At 39.8% G+C, this 23200-nt stretch overlaps 1 protein-coding gene and 1 long non-coding RNA gene across 3 annotated transcripts in view; one reads left to right on the top strand and one right to left on the bottom strand.

Moving 5' to 3' along the window:
- col27a1b (collagen, type XXVII, alpha 1b) overlaps positions 1-18692 on the bottom strand; it is a 68928-nt gene extending 50236 nt beyond the window's left edge. For both annotated transcript variants that reach the window (XM_044330107.1, XM_044330115.1), the window contains exons 1-5: positions 18189-18692; positions 16153-16217; positions 10196-11508; positions 6038-6091; positions 945-998 (exon numbers count right to left, since the gene is read on the bottom strand). In XM_044330107.1, the coding sequence (XP_044186042.1) occupies positions 945-998; positions 6038-6091; positions 10196-11508; positions 16153-16217; positions 18189-18241 (1539 nt within the window). In that variant the 5' untranslated portion in view covers positions 18242-18692. The remainder of the gene's footprint in view (positions 1-944; positions 999-6037; positions 6092-10195; positions 11509-16152; positions 16218-18188) is intronic.
- LOC122966152 lies at positions 14473-19445 on the top strand. The gene is made up of 3 exons (XR_006398331.1): positions 14473-14487; positions 17320-17322; positions 19368-19445. It is a non-coding gene; the product is annotated as an uncharacterized LOC122966152 (long non-coding RNA).
- Positions 19446-23200: the final 3755 nt, after the last annotated feature.

The following is a 23200-nucleotide window of genomic DNA, read 5'->3' as shown; positions in this document are numbered from 1 at the left end:
AAAACTCACAAATATATGGTTTCCTTTTTAAAATAAAAAAAGGCTCAGTAATTTCCTAACACTGCTGGGCACTGTAGTTTTTAGCAAACATTACTCAAACAGCAGTAAACGGTGCATTTGTTAGGGACTATTTCCAGCTGCGGCTTTGTTGCTCTAGTGAGCATTGACGCCAGCAGGACAATATATGTGGGATAGACTCAAAATAAACTACATTGCCCATTTTCATGGTCACAAAGGAACATTTTACCAAGTAAAATCATGTAGGGGTGGTTTTTAATCGTTTTTGGGCAACAATGGAGTTCTTTATGGCACAGAGGAATAAATCAAAACCTGTTAGCCAGAACAATTCTTTGTTAGTTTTGGTCCTTTTCAGAGAATTTGTTGACATACAGAAAAATATAGAAGATTACCAGCTGTGTCATTTAATAATTCAATGTAGTTCTTGTCTATTGTTAAAGATCGTAATCAGTTTTAAAGTGACAGTATATTCCTTACCTTGTGAGGCAGCTGGATTCAGGAGATCACACGAGAATCCATCTTCTCAACTTATACGCTTCTGTCCGAACAATCAGTGGTTCGGACCAATCAGCATCCTATGAGGATTCTCGCGTGATCTTGTCAATCCAGCGGCCTCGCAAGGTAAATCAGTGATAGACAGATGGTTCATCCAATCACCTGCCAAGTATTTTTTTGAAAGTGCCTGCCCTTTTCCAAACAGTTTCCATGGACAACTTCTCAGATGGTTCTGTGTAACAAACCATCTGGCGCATCAGGTTAGTATATTCCAGTACTGTTTTAATTTTGGTTCTCTTTTGTTTATAAAATGAAGAGATGATTATAGTCCGATCCTCTCAATCATATTACAACAGGAACCTTAGTTTTTTTCCTCCTAAAAATAGAAAAGTGGCATTCAACATAAAATTCTTGATTTGTCAATGCTGTACCTTCAGTCCAGGATATCCAGGGCGACCAGGGTTTCCATGTGGGCCAGGAGGACCCTGAAAACAGACACACACATGATTAAGGAAGACACCGAGTAAAGGTGATCATAAGGGTCATTGAGCAGGCCTCTATTTCAGCAGCAAAGAGGGGTGGGGGGGGGGTTAGTACTATATGTGAGGTATTCACACATGTGTGTACATATTGTTCCCTTTCCACTGCCTGTCTGTGTTATGGGACAGGTCAGCGGTGCCCCGAGGTCCCTCTGTGTTTGTGTATAGGTGCTCTGTGAGACATACTGTGTCTCCTGCTTGCCTTGCCTGTCTGCCTGCCTGTCCAAGTTATGACATATGGATGTGATTTTCCCCATCCTGACACTTTTCCACTGGTTTCTGGGGTCCCACAAAGTGAAGGCCACTCATCCATCACACCATATTCCCCAATCGCTTTGTGCCACAAACCGTAGGTATCTGTGATATATAACTCGCTTATATGTAATTCATTGAGCCATCTGTGTCAAATATTTTATCAAAATGGACCATCCCCTGAAAGTCAGGTCAGGTGGGTAGACATATTTTTTCTTGTTGAAGGGACCATAAATTCATGCGAGCTGCAAAGGGGGATTGTTTGAAAAAATAAAGCCACAACTTCCTGAGGCATCTAAATGAAGAGTGTTCAGTTCAACTCTGCACTTGTGTGGAGGGGTCGAAATGCTGAGCATGGAAAATCTTCTGCAGCAAAATTGAAAGCACTGAAACATGTTCAGAGGCCTGAACAGGAAGCTACTGTACTTCAGCCCATTCTTTGAGTTGTTCAGACTTTCCATGGGTTGTGAAGAGAGACCTTTTCCCCCTGAGCTGAGGTGAAAGTGAGGGATAGCATTACTCTGAGTCAAACAGACGGCAGAGGCCAAGAGGTGTAAGTGTACGGTTGGGTGATCCAGCCCGTCTCTGTTATTTATCTGTACTCTATTATCAGGCTGTGGAGAGAAGTCAAACAGCCCAGGCAGCTCCCCTCCCCTCAGACTGGCCAGACCTCTCCCCTCTCAGGCGCTCGCTGCTGGGCATATGGAGACACTTAACAGAAGCTCATCTACAGATTTCCTCCTCCTCCTCTATTCAGAGCATTCCCCCTTTCACTAGCTCGATATTAAAACGTATGGAAGTCATTATCTCCAGATAGGAAGCAAAGGGAGGAGGAGACGTGGAGAAGAAGGGAGGTCGGGACAGAATATTACAAATTGCATTCTCACAGTACATGAGGTGAGGATGTTACCCTGATGGAGATGAGGAGAATGGGGAAAATGAGTCACATTGTCCATCTGTCTTTGCGTGGGTGAGGAGAGGAATGAAGATCCTACATCATTACTGAAAAGAGCTCCTAACAAGAGACCATTTAAAGACCACCAGCTCATAACAAACAAACACATCAGCGCTAATGTAAACCCAGCAAATACACAAACACACACAGGCACACTCACACCTGAGGCCTGCACATAAAGGGCACCTGTATGCCAGAGCTGTGACCGGGTTTACAATGTAGGCCAATGACTTTTACAGGAGTTTACGTGGAGTGCTACTGTTTTTATAGGCTATTAACCCACAACAGACCTGCTAACACCTTCTGTGGACTGCACTGAGGGAAACACAGTGTCCTTACCCAGATGATTATTCAATATAATGGACATCAAAGGCTCTTAACTAATTACATAACTTATTTATTTTGTTTAGGAAAGTCCCACAGCGCTAATTAAGTGCTAATTGCTAACTGATCTGTCAGTGAAACAGTGTGGCTAGTAGTGTGGCAAGAGATACAACTAGCAATTATTTATTGATTAATCTGCCTATATTTTTTGATCAGTAATCACCAGGTCTGTAAAATATCAAAAAAAAAAAAATACTAAATGACTTAAACAATGATAAATTTTCTGTAGACTGGTTAATTAACAAATCCTTTAAGTACAAAGTGCATTAGCCTTTTGCTTGGGTTTTCTGTTGATGAGTCACATTCATGTTTCCGAAGGTGGTGCTTTCATTTTAATCATTTAGTTAAAACAAACCTCTGTTGCTGCAAATGAAAATATATAACGCACCACCTCTTGTGCACCAGAGATAATGTGTGGGAGGTAGACCAACCACATGTCAACAAATCCAGAGATTTACATATGCTCACAGTTTAACTGCCATGCTCAGGAACAATTCAACATGCAGTGGATGAATAAACTGGCAGGCTTTTGCTGGCATCTTCTGTGAACCCGCTGCCACTTAGCCCTCTAAATGTGCTCCTTATTAGCTTAAATACAAGCAATAAATGAAAACATCTGTGTAATAAATGATGAGAGAGAAAAACCTAATCAAGCGTTCTATATAAGCCTACACATGTCATTAATTTCAAAAGAATCTCAGTTTTACAACCTACATAAATCAGTTCTCTTTTCTGCACCAGTCAACCAATTGCATGAGTATCCTTAGATGCCTTATTTCATGTCATAGTAGTGTCAACAATTTTAGCAATCATGCAAATGTTTTAAATTTCCCAGGAACCCAGTGTCACATATTGACTCTGCACACTGGCAGGTTTCCCTGCACAAAGCCCTCTTTGAGCCTCCTTTGATCTCAAGCCTCTCCTGCTGGGTCGGGTGAACTTCAGCGCTCTGCCGGGCTTATGGCTGGATCGAGGAACGTGGATACTCTCACGTGTAAGAGACGCTGCTAGGTGTTACCAGCGGTGAGACTGTCTGCTCGGTCAGACATGACACCTTACTGTCAGAGAGTTTAAAGCCCTAATGGTGCTATGTCATTCAAGCCTTTGTGATGAGTAAGAACACCTACACTTGCCACAGACGCACCAAACTGTTCCTGCAACGTTACAATAGATTCATCACATACACTCGATTTCTCGAAATTTTTAACTTATAAACAGAGGATATCAGATCTTGTTGTACTGTATTGAGCATAGACACAGCAATCTTTGAATGGTACTTTTAAATGTGTGTACAACCATCAGCAGTACCCAGAATCATCAGTCTTTACATTTACCAGTCTTTCAGTAAATTTCTTTTCAAATAAAAACTTGATTCAACTGAAAAGTTTCAATTTCCAAGAAAAATGAATACAAAATGCAGCAAAGTGGTACAATAATGTTGAAAATATGACTTTTTGTTTCAGAAATATGTATGTGAAAACATGTCAAGAGAATTGATTGGGAAAAGATAAAAAAGTGCTTTGCACAGTTTAAATAGGGGAGTTACTGTTCATCAACTTTTTACAAAATCAAAGTATGTGAAAAAATAAAATCTTATACCTTTGTGAATGTCACTTTTATTCAAAATGTTTGTACAGGCTTTGCGAGGACCAGAGTCCACTTGAGAGCTTTCTGTTGATCATGTGTGTCGCTGTGAGGTATTTCTTTCTAAATCACGTGAACTATCCAGGAAAATTCTGGTGGTTCAGGAAAACAATCAGTAAAAACCTGAGTCGCCGTGGCCTGCAGTTGGGTCTCAAGAGCTTGATGATGAATGAACTCTATAGAGGTTGGTGTGCTACTGGATAGAGCTGCTGAGCTCCAGACAGGGTCTTAAATGCCTTTAATAAGATGGGGACAAAGCCCTCTTTCTTCCTTGTTTAAAGAGATTGGGTTCCCACAGCCCACCCCTCTGAGGCCCGACCGCAGGGCACAGTCTCACGGGCTGTGGCAGGTAGCTCATACATACTCCTCAATAGCACAAGTACTCTGCAGGAGTACTGCAAAACACATGGGTACCCACATGGGTATCTCACCATTTTTTTCACCGCCTTCAGTTCATCTTCTACAGCAGCATATTGATTTTATCTTAGGAGTCACTTAAATGCCAAGTTCAACTTCTGCTTCATTCATTTTAATATAAAAGCCAGTTAGGAGGCTGTTAAAAGAGCAGCAATACTTACACAACCATCAGTATTAAGTCTTAGAAAGAAATCAAAAACACAAACCATCCCATGAGACAAATCATCTCCCAGTGTTTTCTCTCTTCTTATATTTCCTCTGAAAACATGAGCTTAAAATAACATCTGCTCTCACTCTATTTTGTTCCATCAAGAGCTCACAGTTGCAGGATGACATTGAGCCCCAAAATGAAAGACGTGACACTAGAGGGTTCAGTCTAGGGAACTAATACACTGGTAGCAATCACTGACATTAACATAGGACCTATGCTTAATTTAAGTACTGGTACTGTTTATGTATGGGATAGGAATGACTTATTCTAGAAAAATACATATGCAAGTTCTGTCTTTTATATTCTAACAAGTAACCTATTTTTCCATGTCCATTTAATACCTACCTTATGCATTCAATTAATTTTACATTGGTAACCCACAGATTTTTAGCTTATGGTCGTTTGCTCTCCAGCTTTACAAATGGACCTTGGCCGCAGAGAAGCACAGCTTGATCAAACCCAGAGCCAAAGCAAACTGAAGACTGGCTGAATAATGCTCTGTGATCCAAAGATGACACTGTGTGCTTTATCACTACTCTCAAATGTCTGCCATATCCACTAGTAGCATTCACCGACGTTAACATAGGACCTATGCCTAATTTAAGTACTGGTACTGTTTACGTATGGGATAGAAAGTACTTATTCTGGAAAAATACATATGCAAGTTCTGTCTTTTATATTTTAACAACTAACCTATTTTCCATGTCCATTTAATACCTACCTTATGCATTCAATTAATTTTACATTGGTAACCCACAGATTTTTAGCTCATGGTTGTTTGCTCTCCAGCTTTACAAATGGACCTTGGCCGCAGAAACTCACAGCCTGATCAAACCCAGAGCCAAAGCAAACTGAAGTCTGGCTGAATAATGCTCCATAATCCAAAGATGTCACCGAGTGCTTTATCATTACGCTCAAAGGTCTGCTATATCAGCGCACCGCTAATTGTGTTATCTCACTATAATGCAGATCAGGCATAGTTATGGCATCATAGAGATTACAGTGTAATACATGTGGATGATTTTGGAAGGAAATCAAAAGTGGAAATGGAAAAAAAGAGGAACTGTGAGAAGGTACATAGGGAACTTGTCATTGGTTGGAGCGGAGTGGGACACCACTCACCCGTGGGCCCCTCTTCCCTGGCTTTCCTGGCAACCCTGGAAGTCCTTGAAGGCCCTAAAAGGAAAAGATAAAAGACGTCAGGGATAGAGTGAAAAAAGCCTATGAATACAAAAGAGAGACAAAAAGAAGCTGTTGAACAGTCTTGAATAATAAAAGAGCAGGTTTCAAGTGTAAACTTTCAACTTATATATTGCAACAGCAAATCCCATTCTGGGGCTTTTTTTTTCTGACTTTACATTAGGTGAACTTTAAGTTGCAAGGCACTCAGTCTGTGAGATGCTGGCAGGAATTTAAATGTCTTGTTAGAGGCTAGAACTGCCCTGTGCCTCTGCAGCCAAAATCATTTCAGCCCAAAACCACTACAGTGCCCGGACTGCAAGTCTGACTCATTGTACTGGCAGGGAGGTCGGTGCTGGTTCCAGCCACAGCCAATCACATTAATTATGGGCATCAGCTAGCTTTAAAACAATTTCATACATGGATTAGCAAAGCTCTGAAAGGTCAAATTTAATGAGGGGTCAATCTGAGGAACCTGAGTTTTCTTGAGATGTTAGCATTGTTACTTATTTTCCCATGACTCCAGAATTTCAAAGAAAGAGGAAGAGGAAAATGAGCCTAAAAAGAGCCCGAGGTAGTCCAGCTAAAATTGGGCTACTGTAATAATGTCAGATGTATAGAGCACTTTTGTCTGAGTCAGACCGGACCAATAGCTATAATCATAGTCTTTCAGCCAGCATACGCTCTGAAAAGCCAAAGGGATTTTAGCAACCCTTAGATTCTTAAGACTGGAACCATCACGCTGTCCACACATGATAAGCAGTCTGAGCTGTGTTGGGCGCCAACTAAGCAGTGCTAGAGCTGAGTTCAACAAAGGTACCTCTTCATATAATTCAGATGATTTCTAAAGAATAACTAGTTAAACTCATGAATTGAGTTAAGAATATTTTGTCAGAAAGTAGCAAATGCACACATTTGATCAGCAATAAATGAGATAAAAATAATTTGAACTTTGAAAGCAGCAACAAGGTGTAACATTTGAGTTGTGCAAATTTTTTGAGGTAGTGCTGGTAGTGTAGTACTTCCTGCTGTGAAAACCTGTATGCCTCACTGTTTTTAAGTAAGGAAACATGAGGCCTACGACTGCTGTGGCATTAAACCTGAGTCAGCAGCAGCCTGCCATGACTGAATGAAGCACTGAAAAAAAACACTGGATTTTATAATAACATTGACACGGAAATTGTGTAATCGGTCACATGTGGCTGATACCTGATCCACACAAGTCAGTATAGGAGCTGATACTGATCTGGCATATCTGTTCGGTGCATTCCTACAAAAAACAATTAACCCCAAAAGGTTTATTACTGTATTTTTTGAGTGTAAAGACAGTCAGGAAACATGAGGAGAGAGATATGATCGGTTATGTTGTAGACCTTAACCATTAGGCTACTGGGGCACCCCACAAACAGTTTTTTGAAGAACCTCTAATAAAAATAATCATGAACTATAATCAGTACTTCCGAGAATTTTAGGGTTCATCAAGACATTTATCAGTATTGTTTTTATAATGAGAAAAACAACATGTTTATTAGATACCTCTGGATAAACATCAAGCGTCTTTAGTCTTTAGTGCTCAATTAAAGATGTTTTACTTGATTATCTAGTCATTAATTTTGATCATGCCTCCTTCAGAGTATAATCTTGTGGAAGAAGCTGTCAGCTCTTATGTAATCTACAACTGAAACACTATCTTTAAAAAAGTAGCAGCAGACTGTCATATTTACTTTCAAAGACATCCCTCGTCTTGTGAGCAGCTGAAACTTATGACTTCTAAAATGGGTCATGGCCAAGCAGTGTCAACCCTAATCCCATGGGGAAGGGGAAATGGATGAAAAATTCAACAATGCCTCAAAAGACAATATTAAAATGATTTTGGATTCTTTGCCTGACTCAGCAATCTTCTCTGACTTCAGAATAAAACATTAGCAAGCAATACAGCGTCGCAAATCCTCAGGAAGGTAACCTTTACCACACAATAGAGATTGATCAGTATCAGTTGCTGCTCTCTCATAAAAATGGTTTGAGTGGCTTCAGGGGCACGCAGAGTTGTGGTTTCCCTCACTGCCAAAGCAGGAAAGCTTTACTTAAAACATTCTTTCTGGTCAAACATGACTGAATACAAGACTGAGAGGTCCTCTTAACAATGGAAAATCTGGGTAACCATTTTGTGTTCAACAGAGGAACAGCGCCTAACAGGACCACATGGCCAATATAAATGTATACAGTCTACAGTCAACACTGGCTGATAAATGTCGAAATGAATTACTTTGACTGTGGTGATCCCTTAAGCTTCAATGCTCTGAACTGAGAAAGGTCAGTAATAAAAAAGAGCATTTACATTTCTCTCCATTACAGTTATTTTTTATATTCTAGCTTTTTAACACTGAAGCTTGCTGTTTGAGGTAAGAAACAGTCTAGTAAGGTCTCATGTTTAATGTCAAACAAGCAAAACCTCAGACCTACCATCTGAGCACTGGTGTTTTAATATTTAATACTTCATGTCCAAGTAATGGATGTGACACAAACTGAACAAATAATACATTCTAATATATCTTTTTTTCTCCATGAATTTGTCTGTATTTGAAATAAAATGAATGGGAATGGCATTAGTTTTGCCTGGAATTTGTTCATAAATATAAAAGTATTGGTTGAAAAGAAATTTTGAGCTGATGAAGGCATGAGATGAATTCTGGGGATTAAAGTTGTAACAATTCATCCTCTGGAGACTTTGAATGTCTGTACCAAATTCCCCACCAGTCTACCCGATATTTGTCAAATGACTATGTTTCATGTTTCAGTACAAACCAAAAATGTCAACCTCATGGTGGTGCTAGAGGAAAGTTTAGAGGATCACCAAAGTCATTAGAATACATCATCTGAGATCCTTGAATAAATCTGATAAATCATGTATATCTTGACATATTTTACTGAATAAGTAAAAACTTTGACCCGCTGGTGGCACTGAAAGTCGGAGGATCACCAAAGTCATTAGAGTGAATATCTGTAGCAAATGTCATGGCAATCGATCCAATAGTTGTTGAAGTATATCACTCTAAACCACAAAAGTCAACCTGAGGGTGGCGCTCGAGGAAAAGTCAGGAGATCACCAAAGTCATTACGGTTTATCCTCTGTGAACCATGAATGTCTCTACAAAATTTCATGGCAGTCCATCCAATAGATATTTCAGTCTGAACCAAAGTGGCGGACCAGCAGAAAGACCAACAGAGACATCCAGAAACACTACAGATCTCACCAATGGGGATAAAGCATTGCATTTATATCGTATTTTGAATTTTTAGCCTAAATCATTAACTGTGCACAAGTGCTTTATCCTTTTTAACTTTTGACCCCACTTTAAAAGTATCCATTCTCTGAAGAGTCTCACTCCCTCTTAGAGGAATCTAACACCTCACTGCCAACCCATTCACTCAGACAAACACAAACTGGCAAAGTCCAGCTATGAACCTGGCTATTTCTACCACTGCTGCTAAAAAGGAAATCACACATTATTCAGCACCAATTCAACAGGGATAGAAAACCTTTAAAACCACATGCAAGTATTTTAAGCTAGACAGAAAAAAAAAAGCTGAGGACAGGCAATGGAGCAATTCAAAATTTGAATCATTAACAAATGCAACATATGTGTTGCCAAATAAGCAAACATTTCAGAGATGCAATCTTGGTGACTTCCAGATTTTAAAAACCACATTATCGAGACACACGTCAGCATCCATGTCAGCAGCAGTTGCAGAAATCAAAGAAAGGCAAACCAACATTTAAACAACAAGCTGTCATACTTGTATATTGTTGTGATCCAAATATGTATTAAGAAATTGGCTTGATTTCTTTGGTTGTAGAAATATGCCAGCCAAGAGTTCTAACATGCATGTATTACAAGTTGAATGCCCTAATTCATAAAACATTCATTCATAAAATAAACACTAAAATACTATACTATAAACAAGACATGGGATAAACAAATATTCCTCAAGCACATGATGCACTTATTGTGGCTCATGGTTGTGAAAATCGTGCATGTACTCTTGCAACAGTTTCAAGTGAGGCAGTTTGTTGTGTCTGTTTAGGGTTCAAACACTCACCGGCGGTCCTGGTTGTCCCTTTAGTCCAGGTGGTCCAGCCAGCAGTGAGAACTGGGTCGGTTCCAGGTCAAATGTTTGGAAGCCATCTGTCGCAGCTGGAGTGACTGGAATAAACGAGGTGGGTTTGACATCCTGAATGCTGGTCACTTTTGGCTCAGGTTTCTTTGGAGCTACTGTGGTCAACTGTTTTTTATGGGGAAGGTAGGTGTTTGAAGGAGACCCCTGTGTGGAAGCAGCTGTGGACCGGAGGTTTGGCTTCATCTCTGATGGTCTAGTGGAAGCAGGTAAATCCATACTTTTCCCAGAAGGTTTCTGAGGATAATCATCTCCTTGGTTTGCGTCCTTTCCAGCACTGCCATTGGAAGTCGGTTTCTGGGTTGGGCGTGTCACACTGACCCTAAGAGATGTAGTGACAGTTTGAGTCAGAAACTTTACCGGGCTTTCCAACCCTGGATCAACTGGTGGAGAAACAGGCACAGCACCAGGTTTTGGTGTGCTCACAGTCTGATACACAGATGTTTTGTTCAGCATCAGTGAGCGGTCAAGAATCATAGTCCTGGTGTTTTCCTCAATCAAGGCCAAAGTAGGTCTCTGAGCCTTTTTGGATAGCTCCGTCAATGACAGTGGAGTTATACGAGTGACAGTAATATTTGGATCTGTGGAAAATAGAGGTAGCAGGGGTGCAAACACGGGCCGATATGTGTCGGCTTCTCTGCAATGTTTCTTAATGTAATCACAATAGTTATGAGCTGCCTCTGCAGAGGGATAAAAGTCAAACTGACAGATGGCGCCTTCAAACGGCACCGAGTTGTGGTTCATTTTGCCCAGCAGGAAAGAGCCCTCTGGATCCAGAGCCTCCTCTTTTTTAGAATGCAAATCTGCATGTACGCTTTTCTTTCCACAAGACGTGTGTAAGAACACCTGATGGCCTCGGATATCCAAGGCCAAACTATGCCACTGGCCATCGTGGACATCATAGTCAAAACTTACAGAGCTCCTGTGCCCCACGTGTACCAGGACCTTCCCCGGTGCAAACTGCACTCCAAGCTGCACTTTCCTTTTCTTGGACAGAACCGAGAAAAGAAAAGCGCTGTTGATGCGATGAACAGACAGGCTGAGAATCAGGGAGAGATTGGTGGAGCTGTAAGTAGCGGGGATAACAGTGTGCAGAGGCACCTGTACACGTGCCCTTGGGGTGAGAATAACTCCAGACTTGAAGGGGATGATGCCATTAGGGATGGATCGAGTGCCTGAAGGTGACAACCCGCCTGCCCTTCGCCCAGAAAGCCCAAGCTGCTGCAGAACATCCACATCTTCAGAGAAACAGAAGAGAGAAGTCAGCGAGTATTAGCTTTGTAGATATAAAGCATCTAGAAATATTGAACAACTAATCATTTTTTTTCTAAACATGATTTCTAAGCTTATATTTATACGATAATAGAACATGTACTTTCCTTGATAATGATAATTCATTTTTGAAGACTTTAATCAAGTACTTTTGTAAAGGCACAGAGTATAAGGAGCTTTATATGAGAGCATAAAATGAAAAGTATTACAATATATAAAAGTCAAAATTAAATATGAAACAGAAAAGTCTACAATAATTACATGTCATTTTGTATGTGCACTTAATAAGCTATTAAAAAGAAGATACTGCATTAATTTGTTCACTTCCACTTAAATGCACTGATCTACACCGAAACATACAATGAGAAAAAGAGAAGTGCAGTAATATAAATAATATTTTCATATTTTTTGATCCTATGCTGGGAGACCACAAGTTTAATGGATTAATGGAAATCTTGTGGCAAAAGCATTTTTAAAAGGCTGCGTAAGATTTCTGATAAAGCCACACATCAAAATCCAGTTTTGGGAATTGCTGCAAATTATGTAATTGTTACATCAGTCTTAATTAGAACAATCTCAGGAAATGGAAGCTGAATGGGTCCCTGGAGAAGACAGCAGTGGTGTTTTAAGAGATGTATTAGTGAAGAAACAGAAAAGCTATCTCACTTTATCTGGCAATGTCTGCTGATTAAAGATGACAGCTTTGACATGGTCCCAAAATCATGAAAACATACTGCAGAATATTTCCTGGGGGTTTTAAATGTCACTTGCATCTCATGGGAGGAAAATGCAGGTATTTTTCACACATTAGAGTGTTCTATGTACTGTATATTGATCCTCATTGGATCCACACCTTTGCATGAGAGTTAAATTAAAGGTGCAGTGTGTAGAATTTAGTGTCATCTAAAACGGACATGGCAGAAATGGAATATAATACTCACAAGTATGTTTTAATTAGTGTATAATCACTTGGAAATAAGAATTGTTTGTTTCTGTTACCTCAGAATGAGCACTTTATATCTACATAGAGAGCGGGTCCTCTTCCATATAGCCCGCCATGTTTCTACAGTAGCCCAGAACGGACAAACCAAACACTGACTCTTGAGAGGGCCTTTTGTATTTTTTGCAAGTTTCGCGGGCACTGTAGGTTCTCCTACATGTTCAGTTGGTTGCAATCTGCAACCTCACCTCTAGATGCCACTAAATCCTACACACTAGTCCTTTAAATCCACAAATCAGTGTAGCGAAAAACAGCCTTTTTGTCAAGAGTATCCTTTACCATGAATGCCCATTCTTAAGATTTACATTAGTAGAGTCGTTTTCTGCCTTGTGACACTGTAAAGCATCTCAATGTCTACTGTTAGCTATCCATTACAGTATAAAGACAGGACGATATAAAAAAGATGATATTTCCTCTCCAGATTGTGTCTGTGGATTAAATGTCAGAGGAACTTGAAACCTGTTGAGTATTTTAGAAAAAAATAATCTAAAATTGGGGAACAATCCTGATTTTGACCCCAAACAGTAATGCACTTTGCAACCTCCAAACATAACCAGGTGGTCTCAGCCCCCACACCAAGCATAACTGCAACTACAGCACCAAGGTTATTTTCAAATCTAAGATATTACTTTCAAAAGCATAACATTCAGCGCTCTTAGAAAATCAAATCTGCTTTTGATTCAAACACCAAAACAAACTGAAAATGTTCCCATTATCATACGATTGTCTATTGTTAGGCACTGGTGCAAGTCATCAGTACTGTCAAACAAAAGCTTTTTGTTTAGTTTAGTGAGGTCGGAAAATAAGAGGAATTGATCATCTCAGGCCAATCAGCATATCTTGAATACTGTACGTTAATCCTCTCAGTCGTGCAATGTCGCAACTAAAAGCTTACATATAGATCTCAAATATCTGTGCTTTTCCAGCCTAATACAAAACAAATGTAGGAAATAAAACTACTAAATGATGAATCACAGTTCAGCAGAGGAGAAACAAGTATAGACACTAGCTGTGTTCAGAGAAGGGAAACCCTGCTCAGTGTGTGCTGGCAGTGGGAGGTCAGCTCAACTAAAAACAAATTTTTAAAAAAACACACATGGAAAAGAAACATCAAACAGAAACTGAAAGAGGAACAAAGACTGTTTTCAGCAGAATTTCCCATAAAACACTGATTTGAATTGATAATATGGTATGAGGAAAGCAAAATTGTTCTTTCATTTTGTGATTTGTGATCTACTTTCAGAGCTTTCTGCATATCTAAATCTTAGCGGGTAGGCAGGCTGCCTAGGGCTTTTTGTGACCTCCTGATGAGCTGGGGAAAAAAACAACATAGAACTGAATATAACAAATCCTGGAGACAAAGTATTGCTAAAGAACAAGTGTAGCAGACAACACAACTTTTCCCAGAAAGCAGGCAAGTGCACAGACTGGTGTATTTAAAATATTAGTATATATATCATCTGAATGCAAACACTTCCTGCAGCTGTTTCACAATGAAAGTAATCAGTGATGACAAGGTCGAACAGAAACAGAAAAACTTCAACTCTTAATTTTTTGGATCTAAGAAAAGATTCAAGAAACAGGGCGTGAGTTGTTGGCCTCTTGCTCAGTACATTAATGCATCTACTGGCCAGTGGATATTTCCAAAGCTCTGAAACTCGGTCAAAAGTTGTCTCACTTAAACTTCTCCCATGCCACATTAAAATGGATGAAATGTTCTCTTAAAAAGGTTTGAGGGAGCGGTGGAACATCTTGACTCCTTAGATTGGTGTGTTCCAAGGATGTATGTCTTTATATTATTATACATGAACTGCTAGATTTCTGTCTACAGGATGGTGAAGGAGAGCTTCAAGAGCTGGAGCTAGGGGGTGGGGGGGGGGCGACCAGTAACACCAGAGTTTGATTTCTGGCACTGACAGATGAGCCACCACCTGGAAGGAGGCTGGTATTACATCTGTAGTGCCACACTGAGCCCCAAAATCTGCTCCAAAGATGCTACAGTGTGGTTGACCCTGCACTGTGACCCCTCTGAGGAATATAGGGCAACTATTCAAAATATAATAATTTCAACTGTCTGCATATGGACAATTACATTTGCCTCTAGTGTTTGAGGTCAAAATGTAGCAGAAGCAGCCCATGTGGTAGAACTCTGCAGAGGGTAAGGTGCAATAAAGCAGTCATGGATTGAGGCTTTGATATACTGGGATATAGCCAACACCATGTCACTTTCCATATGTAATATTTCCACTGCAAGTCATCTTTTTATGAGAGTAGACAACATACATCATTTATAACTTACAAATGATGCGAGCACAGTCTGCAGGTTTATACCAGCAGTGCTGTTTTTTTCCAGTTCAGCCTCCCTTAATAAGGCACAAATTTATAGTGTCATTACGATCTGAGAGTTTGCAAATTAACACCCCATATAAGAATCTAGGTCTCTAGACATTCAACTAAATATCAACTGATGAAGGCAGAGGTACACAGAAATAGCTAGAAGCAGTTGTCATTGAGCGCGGTGGCTTACATTATCAAAAGAGCTCTGATCGCAAAAGATCTGGCAGATTTTGATTGACAAAAAAAATCTGAGGACATGTTTATTAGTGTCTGTAAGTCGTATAACAGAAGGCTGACTGTGCCAGACATCAAGACACAGCTGAATGTGAGTCAACATGAGAAAGAGCACACTTCAGTGGAGCAGAGAAGAAATTGGGAATCAGCAGTGACAGGTTGTCTAACACCTTGGAAACCTTTATTAAGACAGACCGGTGTATAAGGCTCGCTTAGGATAAGAGACATAAGAGCTGAACTGCGGTAGAATAGTAAAAAGTTTGCTGGTTTATCAGAACATTTCCAGTTAGATTAGATTTTCATCCAAAAAAAAAAAAGTCAAAACACTTCAGAAATATACATCTATATTATTTCATGCTTTGGTTTATGTATACCCTGAATACCCTACTTGCCAAGATATCGGGTTTTAAAATGTTTGTACTGAGAGTATGAGGTGTTATGAAAGCAGAATGTGTTGGTCTAACCTCTCAAATAGAAGATATGATCACCAATTCTGTTTAGAAAACAATGTCATAAACAGGAGGCCATATTTTGAGGGGTGTCTACTGTTTCCAACTAATCCAGTTCAAGTGTTCGGTACACAACACTCACCACAAGGAAAAACAAAGGGGGGAAAGAGCCTCCCATCACCGCCAAAGAGGTAATATACTTTCCAGGGAAGAGTAAACATATTGAATCAGAGTTTTTGTCCTTGATAGATCAAACAGCAGTGTTGACAGATGTACAGAGGACCAAGCTCAGGGAAATGTAGATGCCGATCAACTCTGTAGATAATCCCGGGATAACTTGGACTGGCATGTGTCGCCTACAACAAGGGGCCCATGTTGGGGTTACATACTCTGACTTTCTTTCCCTATTCTGCGGTCCAGTGGTATTGAACTGCACATAAATCAACATTTTGGCTAGTTATCTGAGTGTGCATTAGAGACACCTGAAAAAGTAATTTTCCTCTTTTCCCACACTGTTTGTGCTGCGGTTCAACAATATGTTTGCACCAATACTTTCTCATTCGCCCCCTCCTTGTTCTAAAGTTACTCACCTTGTGCTTGTGCCAGTCTTAGAGAGCAGGTGCAGCAGAGTATAGTCCAAAGAATCAGAACTTTCCTAAAGGGGAAGAAAAATGTTTTAACATAAAGGAACAAGAAAAAAAGGCAGACAGTCATTATACAGTTAATCTAGGAGAATATTTTTTGCAGTTGATCAATCTATCAAGTATGTTTAGTCTTTAAAATATCACAAGCCATGACAAATAAAACATAAAACATTACCAAACTCCATAGTTTTATCCCAAATTGTTTAGTCTGATCAGCAGCTAAAATCATTCATTCATTCATTCATTCATTCACATCTTCATAATGAATGAAACTAAGAAAAAGACAGATAATCTTAGCATTTTTGAAGCTGTAACTAGCAAACGGTACTCATTATTTGATTGATCAGTATTGACATAAAAGTTGCAACTTCTGAAAAGATAATCAGGAGTTGTTCTGAACATCTTGTACTTCCACCTACCACAGTGATCAGACCTGCTGTAGGAGAGCATCAGCTGCAACTCTGCTTTATTAAAAAAAGTCTTAACATCTGTTTCAAGACAACAAGCATCACTTTATCTTTGGGCCTGACCGGATAAGCTACTGCTCAGCGGGGGCGAGGTGAGTGCCCCCACTAGGCCACTGACAACTCCACAAAAAACTGCATCACCTTAAAACCTACAGTTTCAAGTGAAGATATAGACAAAATGTGACAGGTTTCATACATCAACACTGCATTTTATCTCCGACATCTGAACTTTTCAGTGACTGAGACAAACCGCCTTGATCATAGCTTGTGCTTTTCATTTTTTGACACCAGGGTTTTGAACGGGCTTCAGGGATCTAAGAAAAGGTTCACAATTTTCTCCACCCATAAAAGACCATGTAATCCATCAAGTGGAATTAGATCAACTCCGTCTTCACATTGTAAGAGTGACATTTATTGTCCCACATCAGTGTACACGCAGCAGATTTTTCACTATTGATTTTTTTGGCGACATTTATGTCTCGAGACTAGTGATAACAGTGGTGTCGATTGCTCACACGGGGAGCTGATATGGCTCTGAAGGTGTTAAATTTTCTTTGATGGGTGTAACCGAAGTAATGTTGGTTTTTACAATCTTGGAGCTAACGATGTGGTTGTATACAGTAGCTGAAACTGGACGCCTGTTGAGCGAGTGATTCTTAAGTGGCACAGGCTCAGTGTCAAGTGCCATAATACAGGAAATCTTTTACATTTGTGGTTTTTTTCCAGAGTGCAGCTGAAAACCACTGGTCAACCGCTGGCACACTGAAGCTCTTAAAGTTTTCTTCCACTCTCTTTATGTCCCATTCATTCACCGCTCTCACACTACAGTAACATTAGCAGAAACAAAAACAGGGGAGGGGGGGAGGGATACGCAGTTTGTGATCAACTCTCATATGTACAGCAGTGGTATATGATGCAACATTTTGACTTTTATTTCCCCTCCCATTGGGATGACCGGCCAACCAGCTGAGTGAGATGCATAGCAGGGAGGAGGGAAAGGGGGAGGACTGTCTCCTCCTCTCATACATCCCTCTCAAATCAGTCCCAGATCGTTCAGTACTTGGCAGCTCATTCTAATACAAGCTGCAAAGACACAAGTTCAAGAGCAGTATACAGCAGACTGCACTGGCTTCCCCTCAACTGTGTGAAGAGCATAGAAAATTGTTTCCATAAGCTATAGGCATAGCTGCAACCTATGAAAGTATACCACCTGTTCACAATTGTAGTTGCCTCGTTTTTTGTTTTTTTTTTAACTTAAACTTTAAAAATTTGTGTAATTTCTCACGACATCTCTCCACAAATGCTGCTACACGTTTTTTTACAGACAAAATATTAAAACTCACTTCCATGCTAAAGACCAAATGGAAACTTAACATCATTGTCAAATGGACATGACACAAATTTAACCGCAGGTGATGTTCACGAGCACATGATTGACTCCCTCTTCAGCCTGATAACTCATAACCACGTAAAGAAAATGCTGTTCATTCTGAAGTATAAAGACTGGCGACTCACCCCCCGACTCCAGTGGTTTTGAGTTTGGAGTACGGGGCATTGTCCGGCTCCATAGCGGTTACTTCATTCTTTCTTGGGAGTTTTTACTACAGTCCAGACGAGGCAGATAAAGTTTTTCCATTCCAGGTGTTCCTTGAGGGTCGCGCGAGGAGTGAACGTGCCAGAAAAACAAAAACAACAAATCAAAGACTGTAAGATAAACCAGTGAAAAGGTTGCTTTCTGTCATTGTCTTGTGTCTTCTTGTCCCTGTAGTCTCCGTCCAGAGGATTTAAAAAAAAAAAAAAAAAAAAAAAAAAAGACGCTCCGCAGAGCTCCACCTGTGCGCTTCCTATGTGTTTTTTCCTTCTTCCTTAACGCGCGTTTTGAAAAGTACAATGAACGTCAAGTCATGTTTAGTCCAGCTTTCCCGGGGAACCGTTGCAGGACAAGATGACGACCGCCGTTGAGTGTGTGTGTGTATGTGTGTGTCGACTTCCCAAAATGAAAGTTTATTGTGGACTGAGGGAAATCTTGAGAACCGGGAAGGGGGAACACCTCCCTCTGTCGCCCTCAGCTGACATCGAGGGAAACAAATTTGGAGCAATACGCTGCAGCGCTCCTTCAGCTGAAGCTTTTTAGAAAGCGGGACTCTCTCAGATTGCACGTGTAGCATTTATATCCTGTGTTGATGCTCAGTAAATAACAGAAATACTGTAGTTATACATGGCTGAGCACATCTGCCAGCAGCTGGCTGTTGCATTTTAGAGTCTTTCCAGGGCCTCAACAAGGATTTTAGAAATGAGTTCAAAGCCCCCTCAGCCCCCCTAAACCCCCCTGCAGAAAGCCATGTGGAAAACATCTGACATTCTTGATCATTTTATCAATTAAACGTGCAGTGTGTTGAATTTAATGGCATCTAGCAAAACAAACTTGGCAGAAATTTAATATAATATTCATAAGTATGTTTTAATTAGTGTTTAATCACCTGAAAATAAGAATTGTCGTGTTTTTACTCCCTTAGGATGAGACCTCTATATCTACATGGGGAGCATGTCCTCTTCCAAGGAGCCCACCATGTTGCACCACCATGTGTCTACAATAGCCAAACTGAACACTGGCTTTAGAGAGGGCCTTTTGTGTTTTTCATGAATGACACGGCCACCGTAGGTTCTCCTGCACGTTTGGAAGGGCAGGTGGAGGTGGAGGGGTATTCAACTGGCTGTAATCTGCAACCTTACCACTAGATGCCACCAAATCCTACACACCGGTCCTTTAAATTAAAGCTTTAACTATAATTTTTGTTAAAGGACCAGTTTGTAGGATTTAGTGGCATCAAGTGGTATTATCACAGACATATCATATTATATCATATTAGTAGTATTTAGATGCCACTAAATTCTACAAGTGGACCGTTAAAGAGGGCGTATCATGCACATTTCCAGGTCTATATTTATATTCTGGGGCTCTACTCCCCTTCTGATGAACCCAAGCATGATATGTCTCCTTTAATTTTATTATTCAGCATCCACTTCACACAATAAGAAAAAAATCCAATCCCCAATTTGCAACTCTGTTTCCTTTCCAGGAAGCTGGTGGGCTGCCATTTTTTTTGTTTGGAAACAGATGCATAACTTGGGAAATGGGCAAAAAAAAAATTACCATTCAGAGGACTAAATATTTTTTCATCCAGATGATTAAAAGAGTCTTTGAGCTTTGAGGATTCTGGAAATACTTCCATAACAATTGGTTTTTCAACAACCGTCTGGGTTTTTCAAACATTGCAGTTAATTATGTTTCAGAAAAAACGATGGTTATATCTCTGACCTGAATCTATGCTTATACATGAGAAGCACAAACTGGGGCAACAGTAACTATTGTTTATTGTTTCAGAGCCCTCCTCTCGCTACCAGGAAAAACCTGAGTAGGCCTGTTTCATGGAAGACATATTGACATGCCACAGTACAAAAAGCACAGGTGTACATGATAAAATGAATAATGGCTGAATTCCATTTAGCTGTTTCAGTTTCAGGGTTGTTGTATTGCCTATGCTGGCGAAAGTCACAGTAGCCGTGTTTCCATTAGAGTTTCGCAAGAGAATTTTAAGCAAACTTTTGAAATGTCAGAAAAAGGAAAATGCGAATTACGTGCGTTTCCATCAACTGGTATGAAGCGAATAAACTAGGCTACACAACACATAGTTTCATCAGAGGATGGCAGTAGAGGCTTAAATAATCCGCCAGTAAACAGAGCAGAAGAAGTAGAGGTTGCCAACTGGGAACAAAACAAATAGTTACATTGCCTTGACGAGAGAAAAATGGAGAGAGGTCTTCAGGAATTTGTTTCAATTGGGCAAGTTGTAATTGTTCTTTCATGTCAGCTAATACTGGCCATCTTCATGCTATCTTGAAATGCTGGAAGACACCAAAAGCGGAAATAGCTGATCAGTCATATGAGTTAAACGTTCGCTACATCATTATTTATTCGGCAAATGTATTTCCGTTACAAATTTTGCGCATAAACTCTTTTTCGACATTTCCAAAATCCACCTAAAGCAAGCATAAAAACTTTATGTTTTTTCTAATTTCAGTGTTTCCATTAAGCTTTTTTAATGCAATACTTAAAAATGTGATAAAAATAGGTTAATGGAAACACAGCCACTGTCAAGGCTTACTGAACCATCATTAATGTTGTTAGTAACAACTGTGCTTTAACAACTATGACAAGACAAAAAGTCTGCTGTGAAGAAGGACTCTGTTTATAGACAATTTATCCACCAAGTTTTAGCTGTTTGTGCATTCTCATTGTTAGAAATAATGACTGGTGTTAAAAAATAATCAAATTCAAACATTCAGATGCTAAAAATTATTGGTGTCCAGTCTTTCAAAAAGCTCCTTGTGTTACATTTTATTGTAGAATAAAAACTGCAATCCATCTGATACTGGGTTTCTGAGCCAATATCAACATCTGAGACTGATAACGATATATTGGCCAGTGTTATTTTTTTTTTAACAAATGCATAACCCCAACAGTTATTTTTGATAAAGATTCTTTAAAAGTGTCTAAATAAATTATAGGTTATTATATTTTACAGTTGAAAAATAAGTTTGTCAGTGCTCTCTGGTGAATACACTAAATTACATATCTACTGTATCTATTACATTTCTGTACACTTTTTTGTCTGTCATTGGCAGACACATGTGCCAATACTGATATGTCTGTGATAAGCTAATATCAGGCAGTCGATTTATTAGAAACACAAATTCTCAGAATAAAAAAACAGTATTGGTATCCTCTCTATGGACTCAAGCATCTTTATCCTTTTAAAATCAGTATGTTTGAAGCCCGGTTACAATAAAAAACCTTTATGTAATCACTTATAAACTGTTTCTCAAAGAATTTCAGTTCTCATGAGAGAGCGTAAGTGAAGCGGTATGACTTTTGCAGAATAATCTGTTTGACAGTTGAAAAATTGCAGTGTAAACACTCCTACTGTTTGCTTCACAACTGCTCTGTCTGCGTTCAGTTTCACTGAACTACAGTATAATATGACGGACATGTTACTGTGAGACACCGGTTAACAAATTCACTTCATCACATGAAATTTAAACCAGTAGACCCAGCTTTTCGTTGCAGCTATCCTTCACCTCCTGCTCCACCAACATCCACGTCTGTTCTCACCAGAGTAACAGGGATCTGGGTTGCAGGGCTACACTGGTTCCAGCGTGTGTTTGTGTGTGTGTGTGTGTGTGTGTGTGTGTGTGTGTGTGTGTGTGTGTGTGTGTGTGTGCTGTCGTGTGCTGTGAAATTCCTCTGCCAAAGAAAGTCCTCATTGACCCGCCTTCAGCAAACACGCTATGACAGTGTCCAGGGGAGACCCAACAGAGCACCGATTCAGCTGCCTGCAACTGGATCCCTCCTCCTCACACAGAGCCCCCTCACATTTCGTCCTCTCAGGGCCAGGAAGGAAGAGAGCTCACCACCTTGAAAGAGCACTTCCCATGTACCTGTCTAAGCTACGTCGGATGTGAGCTTTTGTTACCACAAGTTTTAGTTCACAGACAAGAAGGGCAATGTCCTTGCGGCCTGTGGAGGAGCACAGAGGAAGATCTCTTTTCTGGAGTGTAAAGTTTCATGGGGTTTTTAATGATTATTGCGGCAATCTATGGAAGTGGTTTAAAGGAATAGTTTGACATTTTGGGAAATAAGCTTATTCACTTTCTTGCCAAGAGTTAGATGAAAAGATTGATTCCACTCTCATGTCTGTACAGTGAATATGAATCTACAACCAGCAGCTGCTTAGCTTAGCTTAGCTTAGCATAAAGACTGGAAACATAGGGAAACAACTAGCCTGACTTTGTCCAAAAGCAACAAATCTGCCCACCATCATCTCTAAAACTCACTAATTAAAATGTTATATCTTGTTTGTTTAATCCATACAAAAACCAGAGTGTAAAAATTACACGTTGTGGTTTTACTTGGAGTTAGGAAGTCACTGCACCCACCCAAGAAATATTCAGGCACATAACCTCTAGTAAAACAACTCGCTGTTTTTACAAGTTATAGGATATTCTGTTATTTAATTAGCTGTCTTTGTGCCAAGCTAAGCTAACCAGCAGCTGGTTTTAGCTTCAAATTTATTGTACAGATATGAGAGAGGTATTGATTTTCTCTTTTAACCCTTGGTCGCAATAAAGCGAATAAGCCTATATCCCAAAAATGTTGAACTACTCCTTTACTTTTTCTAAATTCTGTCACTTAAAAGATGAAGCTGACAAAAGTCTCTTTTTTTCTTAATATCATAGTTTGTCTCTCAATACTTCCTGACTTCCCTACCCCTTTCTGCTCATAATGATTTTAGTAAACATTAAACAGGAGTAAATAGTGTGTTTGTTGGGGACTGTTTTCAGCTGCAGATCTGGTGAGTATTTACTCCATGAGGACCAGGGGTTAAATTGGGCCGGGGTTGGTAGGTCAGAAACTGACAGGTTTAATAACAGAAAGTGAATTTCTTTGATATTCTGCTTAAACAATG

Source organism: Thunnus albacares, chromosome 2 (genome assembly GCF_914725855.1).
Source record: "Thunnus albacares chromosome 2, fThuAlb1.1, whole genome shotgun sequence".
NCBI classification, from domain to species: Eukaryota; Metazoa; Chordata; class Actinopteri; order Scombriformes; family Scombridae; genus Thunnus; species Thunnus albacares.
The sequence above is the reverse complement of the archived record's forward strand: the minus strand, read 5'-3'. Positions and strand labels throughout refer to the sequence as shown.